The sequence below is a fragment of the Vulpes vulpes genome, chromosome 13, assembly GCF_048418805.1.
Source record: "Vulpes vulpes isolate BD-2025 chromosome 13, VulVul3, whole genome shotgun sequence".
NCBI classification, from domain to species: domain Eukaryota; kingdom Metazoa; phylum Chordata; class Mammalia; order Carnivora; family Canidae; genus Vulpes; species Vulpes vulpes.
This window is the reverse complement of record NC_132792.1, coordinates 80,734,210-80,746,652: the sequence shown is the minus strand read 5'-3', so window position 1 is coordinate 80,746,652 and position 12,443 is coordinate 80,734,210. Positions and strand designations below refer to the sequence as shown.

Genomic DNA, 12,443 nt, shown 5'->3' with positions numbered 1-12,443 from the left:
CCCCAGGACGGGGAAGCCACGGAAAGACCCATCAGCAATGTCAGTTACTCTTGTTAAAAGCACTGCGTTCTCCCTTAATCTGCCACTTTTAAAAGTAAAGCTCTATTCCACAAGCCCCAGATTTTAGATGTCATCCCTTTCATGCTGAGCACACAGTATCTCTCTTGAGGGGAAATTTATTTTTTTCACATTCATCCAAAATTGTGCTTCAAAAACAAAAAAAGACATACATCTGTATTCTCTTTTCTAAATAAACCCCAAATATAAAAGAACATTTTATTATTTAGTGTTTCCTATACTCAAATCCTAAAGTACAATATGTCAATTATTTAATTTTAAAGTTTCCCTTTGAAATATGCTTTAAAATGCTCATGTAACTCTTTTCCAGGTAAATTCCAGTCTGTTTAATTTTCATGCTTGCAGCATATAACAAATGGAGTTATCTGTGGTTAGTCCTTGGAAGTAAACAGAGAGATAAACAGTGTATCTTTCTTTATCCAAATCTGTAAATATGGAAAAATTAGAGCCTGTGTTATAAAGACACACGACTCCTTCCCATTAAGCCACTGTCACCTTTTGGAAATGACTATAGATCTGCGAATGTTCGCCTACCGGACATTCTGCTTGCCTTCTGGGACACTGATTGGAAAAGAAAGATAACGGTGGAGAAGGAATGGCGAAGGAAGGAGTCCCTCCATTTCCTAGTTTGCCCGTGGCCACGACCTTTGTCACTGGGCAGCGTTAGATGCTGGGCCCCCAGCCACACGTGAGTCACGTGGGCACTGCCGCCCACGCCTTGTCAGCGGTAATGCTTTACAGATGAGGCACTAAGTGTCAGAGGGGGCCGTGATCTGTCCGCGCTGATTAGCGTCGGAGCCGGGTCTGAGGTCTCAGACACCCCGAGTTTCCCCTGCATTACACCCTTCATGGCTTCGATGGCAGGGGTGCATTATTAAGCTTTTGCTTCCTTATCACGGTGTTTATTTCCATTTCATGCGATGGGTAAGTGTGACCCTTGCCATGAGGAGCATTAAGGACCGACTGCTGGCCTTTTACAACTTCCAGTCTGTGTGGGCTGGAAAATCCAAAGGGACAGGGAACGAAGTGGGGGCCTGGCCTGGCCTCGGCTCTCTGACCAGCTCCCCAGATGTTAGGTGCACTCATGCCTCCCCCGCCCGCATTTGCAGCGCACAGAGCCACTGCCGCAGAGAAGAGAGCAACAGGTGTGCCTCCCAGTGCCTTGCCTGGGACTCCTGACCACTGTGGCCCAGGCTCGAGGGCCTGCATGACCCCGGATGTGAGCCATGTCAGGGAGGCCTGTGGTTCCAGGAGCAGCCCTCTGCCCTCTGGCCCGGCCTGGCCTTGGCGTTTGGGACCACTGCACTGGGCCCTTTGAACGTGCCTGTAACCTGCCCGTGGTGGGGGGGGCTCATTCAAAAAGTCCTCAGATGACTTCATAGAAAACTATGGGGGGAAAAACTGAAATCACATGGACTTCTGGCAGTGCATATAAATGTCTAGCCTGCCCCGAGGCCAGCACTTGAGATGTGATGGGCCCACACTGAGGAACGAAACAAAGCCTGTGCCTTTTTGAACAGGAAAGGGTGCACACAGGAGTCGTGAGTGACACGGCTAGGCTTCCATAAATGGAAGCTTCGGTCCTGTTCCAGCTCAGATAGTAACACCTCCTCCTTTGTTAGCTTGCGGGGAGTATCTTCCTGGCTGGCATGCGCACTGGGATCCGGGTCATGTTTGATCTGTGATCGTGTCACCTGTCTCTTGCTTGGTACCCTCTCTCTATGTTGGTTTTGGAAAGCTGAGCATCTGAAGTGTTTTCCTTTTCTGCCATAATACCGACAAGAAAAATACTCTGGGGGCCCCCCGGGTAGCTCCGTGGTGGAGCGCCTGCCTTCAGCCTAGGGCGTGACCCCAGGGTCCTGGGATCCAGTCCCACATCGGGCTCCCCGCAGGGAGCCTGCTTCTCCCTCTGCCTGTCTCTGCCTCTCTCTGTGTGTCTCTCATGAATAAATAAATAAAATCTTTTTTTAAAAAAAAGTTAACAGGGGGCAGCCCCAGTGGCTCAGCGGTTTAGCGCCACCCTCCGCCCAGGGCCTGATCCTGGAGACCCAGGATCGAGTCCCACGTCGGGCTCCCTGCATGGAGCCTGCTTCTCCCTTTGCCTGTGTCTCTGCCCCTCTCTCTCTCTCTCTCTCTCTCTCTCTCTATCTCTCATGAGTAAATAAATAATCTTAAAAAAGTAAACATATCCAGTAGTCATTTAATGTGAATTCCAGTTAACTTGGTATATCTTAGAACTATTAAAGATTTTTGTTGCTTTATTTGTACCTTCTTTTTAAAAAGGTAGGAGTAAACACATGGGAGTGGAGGTATTCAGCACTCCTAGTTCTGACATTCTGTGATTCCATGAATTCTTAGAATTCAGGAATGTAATACAGCTTTTTCTAACGGACCTCGACCTTTTTTTGAAGCTAGGGGATCCTATCTCTAGATTGCTTTACCTCACGTTTACATGATTTTGGAACTTCACAGACACAATAATTCCTGAATGGAATCTAAGACTCACTTCATACCAAATTCTGCTCTTTGGCACAAAGTGGTATTGGGACTCATTTAGAACATTCTGCTTCTGTTTCCTTTTCTCTAGATTTCCTGATACCCTTCGTTAGTCCTAATGACTGTGCAGAAGTAAACAAATCTCATTTTGTGTTTTTAATTCATTGACAGCATATGCTGGAATAATGACGGGACCAAGACAGTTGCATTTGACAGGAAGTCGCAGATGTGGTCACCCCTTCGTGGGTCATGCTTGGACCCCTGGGAAGTACAGCCATAGGAAGTACTGAAACCAAACTTTAGGTGACAAAATGCTTATTACCATTAGGATCATGGCGGGGGTTTTTTGTTTTTTTTTTTAGATTTTATTTATTTATTCATGAGAGACACAGGCAGAGGGAGAAGCAGATTCCACGCAATGAACCCAACATGGGACTCGATCCCAGATCTCCAGGATCATGCCCTATGCTAAACTGCTGAGCCAACCGGGCTGCCCCAGAATCTTGGCTTTTAAGTAGAATGTTCTCCAGCTAGATTAGGAAAACATCATTGGTTTAAGCAACCACAAGGCTTCTCATGTAGTACTCGGAATAGATTGTTCTTTCCATAAGCAGAGGGAGGAAAAATATCCTCCAATCTATGATGGGTTCATGGGAATGTTGATTATCAAAGGCTAATTTTAGCTTCTTGCTAAGGAAGGCATGACTTTTCTAAGAATGGGTGATGCTCTTTGTAGTTTTGAAAAAAATTCATATTTGCTTATAACTTAAATCCTAAGAATGTTCAATGAAATTAGAGACAACTTTTCTATGTTAGTCTTAATTGGAATTGTCTTTCCAAGTATCTCTCCGACATACAGTGGCAAAGGCTGTGTTGTCACCTGATGTGATCACCTGAACTCCCCCCAGTCTGGGCTCCAGTATGCCGGTGAAGCCTCCTGCCTGCCCTTGTCCCTACATCCCATGTCCTCTATGCATCTTCCACATGTAACTCTCAGCATGGCCATTTCAGACTCAACAAGGATCCTTATCTTGACAGAATTTGTCTCAACATGATTCAGAATCTTTCTCCAAATCTATATCCTCTCTCTTACTCCCCTAGGTCACATATTATTCTGAAAAAAAGAAATAGTGTAAAGAAAGATTATCACTGATACGCCTTTAGGACTTAAGTGTTAATTTGAGGGCATCTGGCCATATTGTGATCTTGACAAGAGTAGACAATAAAAAGCTGAAACTAGAACTTGTCTCCATTATCATCTTATGCATCAGTCTGGTCCATGGCCGTGACTTATATGCAGAGTTCATCATTTTCCACAGATATATTTTGAAATATAAAATATGCCATTGACTGTATCTATCAATGTAATCTATATAAGTCCATGAGTTGGATTGTTCAACCAGCAAGACTCCGACGTGGTGGAATGTGGTGGAATGGTGGCCGGCAGGGAGCACGGCAATTTGAGAAGTAAATGAATCTATTAGATTTGAAGTTTGTCCCCCACCCTCACCCCAAATCCTGGTAAGTCAGCTCGTTTGCTTCTCAAAGTGACAGGGGCTTCTTTTGGCTCACTTGGTCCCACATAAATGTAGGCACTTACTCCAGTCACTCTCCACCACTCTGTTTCCCCAAACTTGCCCCCCCCCCCAAAGAACTCTTCGTTTTTCTACAAATGACAATTCTTATGTGTTTTTTCATTTACTCAACAAACTATTATTAAACCCCTGGCGTTATTCTAAGCACCAGAGGACACCTCAGTGGAAAAAGTAAAATCCCTGCCCTGCTGGAGCTTATATTCTACTTAGAATTGTACCTAATGGTAGTTAGTTTACTTTCTGGGATCGCACTCTGCTGGTCAGGTAGCTGAGGCCCATCCAAACCCATGAACGCCTGCAGAAGGACAAGCAGTTCCTGCCGCCGGCCCAACCACGGGCCTGCTTTCAGCTAAAGTGCTGCCAGTGAATGCTCTCCTCTGGCCCGTCAGCTCTCCAAACGCTACCCTCTGCCAGCAGCGATGGGTGCCTTATCCTCAACTGTCACCTTTTGCTCCTCTGTTCAGGGGCTAAATGTAGACTTTTTTTTTCCTTAAAGATTTTATTTATTTATTCACAAGAGACACAGAGAGAGGCAGAGACAGAGGCAGAGGGAGAAGCAGGGTCCCTGCAGGGAGCCCAATGCAGGACTTGATCCCAGGACCCCAGGATCACACCCTGGGCCCAAGGCAGACGCTCAACCACTGAGCCCCCCAGTTGCCTCTAAAAGTGGGCTTTTAAAGAATTCTTTCTAGTGTGCTATGTAGCTATTTGATTTTAAACTGCACTAAATTTCTGGAGCCATGCCAGGTGCTCATTGGAGTTTCTGGTGCTGCTATCTCTGTAATCTTTAGGTAGAAGGAGGAGCTCCATTGAACTTGCATGTTCATAAAAATGATTGCAGTTGAGCCCTACATCTGCTCACTGAACTTCCTGTGGGTTTTCACCCCATCGCATGACTGACAGCAGAAAGGCTTTTGGTCTCTAAAGCTTTCGGCCTGCTTGTTATCCCCAAGTCTCAATCACCAAGTCAGACCTTTGCTTTGTCTCTGGACTGGGCGCCCGGATGTCCCACTGTAGTGGGTTGATTCACTGAAGCTGATAAAAACATTCCGGCCAAACTTGAGAGTCTAGCATTACCTCTGGCTCCAAAAATCAAAACAACCGGATTGTTTTAAGTAGCTTTGGATTGAGACCAAGCTCCGAGCTGGAGAGATGGGTTTTCTCTCCTTATTGAGCTGAGTCACGGGACAACTGAGAAAGAAGCGGGCAAAAGCCTGGGCTGAAGGTGACCAGCATCCTGCCCTCTGCTAGCCCAGGCGTTCCAGAGAGTTCTTGCCATAACCATCAAGTCAAAACCCCCGTATCCCAGAGTCCCTCCCCGCCCCCCCATGCTTTCCCACAGCTTTAATGGGCCTTGAGCACATCCACCTGGCAGTCCCTGGCTAGAGCCCAAAGGGGGCCTGAGAACTCCAGGGAGGAGCAGTGGTTAGAGAGCATGTGGACGGATGTCAGGGCCAGGACGCCCAGGCAGCCCAGTCAGAGCAAACACACTCAAGTGAGGAAGTTGGACTTCTCTCGGCCATCACAGGATGGCATTAATTGTTCTCCACAGGCTTGAAAAGGAACATGAAGGAAAGAGTGCCTTTTTCTAGGTTGTTGATCTGACATGCAGACGATGACATTTCTTGGACTGAATCCTGACAAAATGTGTCCCCAGTGTCGTTAATGCTAAATAAAACCTTTTGTCTTCCTTTTCCTTAGCTTTCAAGATTTCTAAGACATATTAGAGGAGGACATATTTTTAAGAATGTCTATTTAAATCTCCAGCCATGTTGGCTCTTAACAGATGAGTGAGGCAGCCACATAAATTTGGGAAGGGGTCAAATTAATGCAGCTTGAGCACCGCTCACAGGGGCTGCATTCACTTTCAATCAGGCTGACTGAATGGTATTTCCAAAACTCGTTTATAATTTCTATTATTTTACCCTTTTAAAATGTTCCCCATATACGGTCTTACAAACAACTCATGGCAGGAAAAAGGAAGCTCTTTTACCTTGTGCTTTCAGAACTTGTGTAGCCAGCTTTAGGGAATGTGCTCTTCTTTTTCCTGCTATTGATGGTTTATGTTCTGTTCTGAACCGTTTAAATGTTGGTGAAAAGTTCTGAGCCAAGAACCCACAAGATAAAGCCTCTCAGCTCATGTGTCCCTTGGAGGGGAGCCGGTGCTGTAGCCTCAGGGGTGCGTTGCACAGCCTGCAGCATTTGGGTTCAGCCAGTAATGGAAGTGCACTCGTGCCACTCGGTCTGGACTTGCTCTTTTGCCTCCACCGTGTCCAGTGGCCCACACTGAGGTGATGCAACGCATGGTCGGGCCTTCACAAGCCAGCGCGGGCAGGTGACCATGCCTGGACCTCAGCGGGCTGGCCTCGAGCCCTCGGCCCCAGTGTGGCTCAGCCACAGCCTCATGCTTGTCGGGATTTTAAACAGTCGGGAGACTCAGCCCTTAAAGCCATCCCTTGTCTCAACTCCCCCGGGACAGCCCAGGGCCTTCACGTGTTCACCCTCTCCCTGAGACTGTCCCGGCTCATGTGATTTGTCCCAGCCCTGGGAAGGAGACAAGGATGGTTCAATTCAAAATCTCAGAGTAAACTTTTATGTTTTAAGAGTCCCAGGCCACCCAGCTACTAAGGCTCGGAGTTTCAGCTCTTAAATACTAGGAATGTGTGCGAGTCACTCAGCTAGATTTCTAGTACTGGGTTTGCTGGATGAATGAATGAGTGGGAAAAGATGGTGTTAAAACTCAAATTATCTGCTTGTCTTGCAAGTGCTTTTTTTATTTTAATTAGTTCAAAAATTAGATGAGTGACTAAATGTCGAGTGTTTGAACCTGCCCTGCCATACAGTAGGTGATGGTTCTGTTAGCTGCAGATGTGAGCCACGTGTCAGCATTGATTTCATTTTTGTGGAGAGCTTCTATAGAAATAACCACTGACCAGCTTGAAGAAAACTTTATAATAAACCACAGGTCTGGTATTGACAGATAAATGGTTCCTACCATTTTATAGACCATCTTTCATCCACTGTTAAGTGCTATATACTGGGTGTTCTTGGCGTGCTGGATGTCATCCTCTGTTGAGATTCTGCTGACTACATTTACCCCAGAGCAAGATGGATGGTTGTTTTGACATAAACCCGAGCCACATGAACACAAAGCATTTTCAGCTCTATTTGATCAGGTGGTGGGACAAGGAAGGGTAGTCGCAGGGATGCTGGGTGCTTTTCCGAGTGGCCTTTTCCTACATCTGCCCGTGCATGATCAAAGGGCAGGCTCGGGCTCATTACTCCTTCTCAGTGGAGAGTCATCAGAATTTCCCCAAAATCATGAGGGCAGGAAAACTTAGCGCCCGAGATTGAGCGACTCTAGCCTGAGTGTCTTTAATTACGTTGGAAGGAGTCCTTACAATAGTAGCCGGTTCTGGTTGTCTTTCCCATTGTACCCTGAGTGATGCAGAGAACAGCCTGGTGCAGACTGTCTCTCACCCTTTCCTGAGGCCTTTGTAAGAAAACACCCATGTGTGTCACAGGACGGGGAAAAGGGTGCCCTCTTGGTCATTCCTCCCTTGGACAGCAAGAAGTGCGTCATATTGGCGACAGCACCACTTAGAAATGTAGATGTTGTTATTCCAGCCAAAAAAGGCAATGTGGGGGCTCTGACCTCCTTGGGCCACCTCTGCCCCCTACCCCCAGCCCCTCACTTCTCTGCATCAGCAGGAGAGATTTTCTCAATTGTGAGGCCATTCGAAGAACTAGGATTTTCATCCTTGTCATTTGAGGGTCAGTTTCCTTGTCAAACCGTCCCTTGTCCTTGACTGTGACATCTCCATGGCTCAGTTCTTTAAAGACCAGTAGTGTGCCGGGCCCCATGCCATGTCACGAAGGAGCGCAGCGCTGTGCCCGAAGGACAAAGCACGAGGGTGGCTGCAACTCTCTGTCACTTTTCAGACATCCTTTCCCACCAGGCAGACCTACGCTTTAATCCCAGCTCCAGCCTGTGGCTGTGTGACCTGGAACCGGGTTGGCCACATCAGCCTCCGCGAGACGTGGTGGCTGACTGCAGCTTGGTGCCCTGTATGCCCAGCTGCTGGGCACTGCTAGCTGCACCCTGGGGCTGCAAATGCAGGTTTTTCATGGGAAAGAGTATCAGTGTGTTGCAACATATAAGACAGCACAACTGATTCCGTGAGAGGGATTTATTGCCACCTCCAAGGACTCTGTTCCCTTATACCTGAGACCCCTGGCCAGTCCATGAGCAAGCTCGCCCGAATCCCAGTCAGGTCAATGAGTGCCACAGCCATCCGTCCCCAAGCTGACCAACTTTGTCAGCCAGAAGGCCCAGAAGAGCCGGATGGGTGGGGTCGTCCTCTAAATCGCAGTCACTACCCCTGCCGTCAGCACGCCCGACATGTTCAGCCTACAACTGATGATAGTAAAGAACTGATTCGAAACGCTCATAGTCCAGATGGCCGGGGTTTTTATTAAACCTCATGTTCCTGCCTCTGGAACATGGGTACATAGAGTGTGAGGAGGATGTGGGAGTAGGTAAGGCAGGAGCGCAAGCCAGTCAAATCCCGTTTGTCTGTGCTCTATGTTTACGTAAAGGCTTTGGAGCCATGGAAGGGAGCTGGTTTTCATTAAAACTGTAATGGGGGACTGCACTCTGTGTGGTAAGTCAGTGTAACGTCCACGACCAGATTGACCCCCTCTCAGGGGCTCCTATACGCATTCCAAGATTCAACTCAAAACTCACCAGAAGCACCTCTGTCTCTGTCTCTGCCCTCCTCTGTCTTTCTGGAACTCTGGATCCAGTATGTAGGTGTCAAGTCTAAATTATTGTAAAATGCTGCTTTAAAATTCCTGTGAGGGGCACCTGGGGGGCTCAGTCAGTTAAGCAGCCGACTCTTGACTTTGGCTTGGGTCATGACCTCAGGGTCCTGGGCTTGAGCCTGGCATCAGGCTCACCACTCAGCGGGGAGTCTGCTTGAGGATTCTCTGTCCCTCTGCCCGTACCCCCTGCTCACATACTCTCTCTCTCTCTAAAATAAATAAATCCTTAAAAATAAGTAAATAAAAATAAAATTCCTACAGTTCTGTGTGAGTGGGTGGCTTCCCTGTGCATGCCCCATCTCCATGTTAGCTGAGGCCTGTTTGTCCTTCCCGTGGACCAGGCCTGTCCTGCCCCTGCTCCTGCCCTCCACTCTCCACGCTGTGATTGAAGTGACCACTGACAGAGCCCTTCCCGCCAGGCCCCATTCCCGGGGCCTTCACAGGCCTCAGGGACCCCTCATGGGGCTCCTGCGTCCCTCCATCCTCCTGGGTCTGGGCCCTGCTTGGTGGTGCTTCTCTTCACCGCCCCCCTCTGCTCTCCTGCCTGCTGTGCCCCATCTGGTACTGAGGGAGGAACACTCCTCCCTTCTCACTGGCTGCCCCACCTCGCTCAGACCCCTGGATCCACCTGTCCTCCCGTCTCAGTCCTCTGTTCTCTTTGCGTTGTTGTTGCCACTTCAGGACAGAGCCCCTCTGAGGAGAGGCGGGCACGCAGTGCCTCCTGGCACCCCAGCCCCAAAGGAGTGAAAGGCCATGAGGCCCACAGTACAGAAAGCAGGTCCTTCAGCCCAGCACCCAGCAGGGCCTCTGTCCGCAGTTGGCCGTGCTTCCTTGGTTTCCTCCTCAGGTTACAGAGCCACCCTCTCTGCAGGCAAACAGCAGCAGGTGACACGGACAAGGCCCCCCCCCCATGTGCCCCCTTCCTTCCTCCAGGGCCCCCCCACTGTGACAGCTCCTGCCCACCACCCTGGCCTGCGAGGGTGCCCAGGGGCCTGGAGGAGACCTGCAGGCTGCAGGGATGAGATGGCGGCTTCTGCCCTGGCAGGAGGGAATCAGAAGCCCAGAGCCTGGGGACATTTACGGAGCCCCATGGAGCTTCGGGGTGGGGGGGGTGCATCTGGCCTCCCCGCAAGGACGCGGCTGGGCTACGCTGTGTGGGTCAAGGCCGAGGAGCTGTGAGGGGGAGCCATCACCTCCCAGGTGACTCGGCCCAAGAGCATGGCCCCTCCTGGATGGCCGGCCGGCCCTCAGCTCGCACTGTCAGTGGTCCTCCTCGAGCCCTCCCGTCTGCCACCCTTGCGGGCCCCTTTCTGGTCTGATATTTGTCCCCCTGCCTCCTGTCCCTGCTCCTGATCTACTGCCAACTGGCACCAATTTTCCAAATCCAAGTGTAAGGGAAACATGCCCTGTGCAAGCCTCTCTGCTAGGAGGTGTATCAGGCAATCCGTCTTGAGCGCCTGCTCCACTCAGCAGACAATACTGACGGGCTCATCTGTCTCCACATGCCGCACGTGTTCACAGGAGCCCTGTGAAAACTGGCCCACGAAGCCCAGAGCATGAGGCCCGTGACAACAAGGGACATGGGCTCCCCACACCTCAGCCCCACTTAGAGACTCTGCTGCTTCTTCATGGAACTGTGAGATTGTAAAATCGTCTCGTCTTTTTGTTGCAGAAATTTCCAGAATTGAAATTCAAATATGTGGAAGAGGAGCAGCCCGAGGAGTTTTTTATCCCCTACGTGTGGTCGCTGGTCTACAACTCAGCAGTAGGTCTCTACTGGAAGCCGCAGGACATCCAGCTCTTCACGATGGATTCCGACTGAGGGCAGGACAGCATCTCCCCTGCTCACCCTCCTCCAGCCGAGCAGCCCTTCCAGTGACTTTCTGAGAAACGGAAGTAGACGGATTGCCTGATACACCTCCTAGCAGAGAGGCTTGCACAGGGCGTGTTTCCCTTACACACTTGGATTTGGAAAATTGGTGCCAGTTGGCAGTAGATCACTCCGCTTAGATTGTAGTGCAAAAAAGGGGGGGCAGGGGGGTACACAATAATAAATGTAAAAACCTGCTATTCCACATGCAATTTTATTTCTAAACCAAAAATCTAGAGCTTTTCCAGAAACCTGATGCCTTAGGCACATAGCACTTCACCGGTACATAACGATTTTTTTTCTTTACATGTTCAAGATTTTTATTTTGGTACAGTGTGTGTGTGTGTTTCTTTCAACATTGGGAAATGTCTGAAAAGATGACGAGACAGGAACTAATAAGGAAATGAAGTCATGTGTGTGAGGGGCTGCCTTCCAGAGGGCCCGTGATTTAATAAACACTGTGCCCAGGCAGTTGGATGGAAGCCTCTAGATCAGATCCTCTGCATCTTTCCCTCAAAGAAAGAAATGGCTCCTTCTCATGAAGCTCAGATTAGCTTTTCTGTGGATTTGGCCTCTGAGCTGTAGCTGAATTAAATTGGAGTCTAGTGCAAATTAAGTTAATCTACTCTGTATTAATCACTGGGAAAAGAAAAGCTTCATTTTGAAAGCAATCTTTTTTCTTCAACCAGACTAACAGAAAAGGAGACCAATTTGATTAATACAGTATTCCACATGAGATGAGTAACATGTTTTTCTCTTTATTTCTGACTGTTTTAAACTCTCCTGGGCCCTGGCGGAGGGGAAGCAGCTTCTGTGAGGGAGGTAGGCCAGGGCTGCCGCGCCGTGTGCCTGCTGAGAGCCGCGGGCCTTGAGGCCAAGCAGGGTGCTCCTTGGTGCTCACGGCCTGAGCCCAGCACCTCCTCTCACGGGCTGGACCAGGAGCCCCTTTCACTCTCAAAGACACGAAAACCATTTGCGTTCCTCAGAGAAAACACATAATCCCCGATGAGGCCGCAGCCCGTGTCAATGTGCTGTTACCGAGTCTCCGTGGGGAACTGGCTTCACTCCGGTCCCTGTATCCCGGGGCTGGAGGCCAGAGTCACTTGGGTCCGTGGGTCCTGGAGGGCCTGGGAGAGCGACCTCCCGTCACACCCAGCCCCGGGAAGGCCAGAACCACGCCAGCGCGTGGCCCTGTGGTTTCTGCCCCAGGGGAGCCCTGGCAGCTCCATCCCGTCAGTGGGCTTTGAGGCCCACGCAGCTCGCCCTCGGCCTCCTGTTCCGCACGTACCTCACGGTCACAGACGAGGGTGTTAGCTGCTGCCTGGTTGAGCCCAGGGCGCGAGGCAGGTGAAGGTGGAAGCATCCGCCGTCGCAGTCTGTGTGAGAGTCATTTTAGGTAGCAGCTGTTTTGTTTTCCCCACGTGGGGAAATGGGAGCTTGAATCCGTTTCCAAAGCATTTTGATTTGCTCGCTTTAAACCACAACACAGTTTTAAAAGGGTTGCGTGCAGCAGCTGAACCTCTGTTGGGACCGGGATGCGTCCTGGAGGTGGGGCGCTGGGCGACGCCCTGGGATAGTCA

The 12,443-nt window shown here is 49.7% G+C and overlaps 1 protein-coding gene across 5 annotated transcripts in view; it reads left to right on the top strand.

The window, feature by feature from the left end:
- DYM (dymeclin) overlaps positions 1-11,063 on the top strand; it is a 344,551-nt gene extending 333,488 nt beyond the window's left edge. For all 5 annotated transcript variants that reach the window (XM_026006032.2, XM_026006027.2, XM_072734786.1 and 2 more), the window contains one exon: positions 10,666-11,063. In XM_026006032.2, the coding sequence (XP_025861817.1) occupies positions 10,666-10,815 (150 nt within the window). In that variant the 3' untranslated portion in view covers positions 10,816-11,063. The remainder of the gene's footprint in view (positions 1-10,665) is intronic.
- The last annotated feature ends 1,380 nt before the right edge of the window (positions 11,064-12,443 follow it).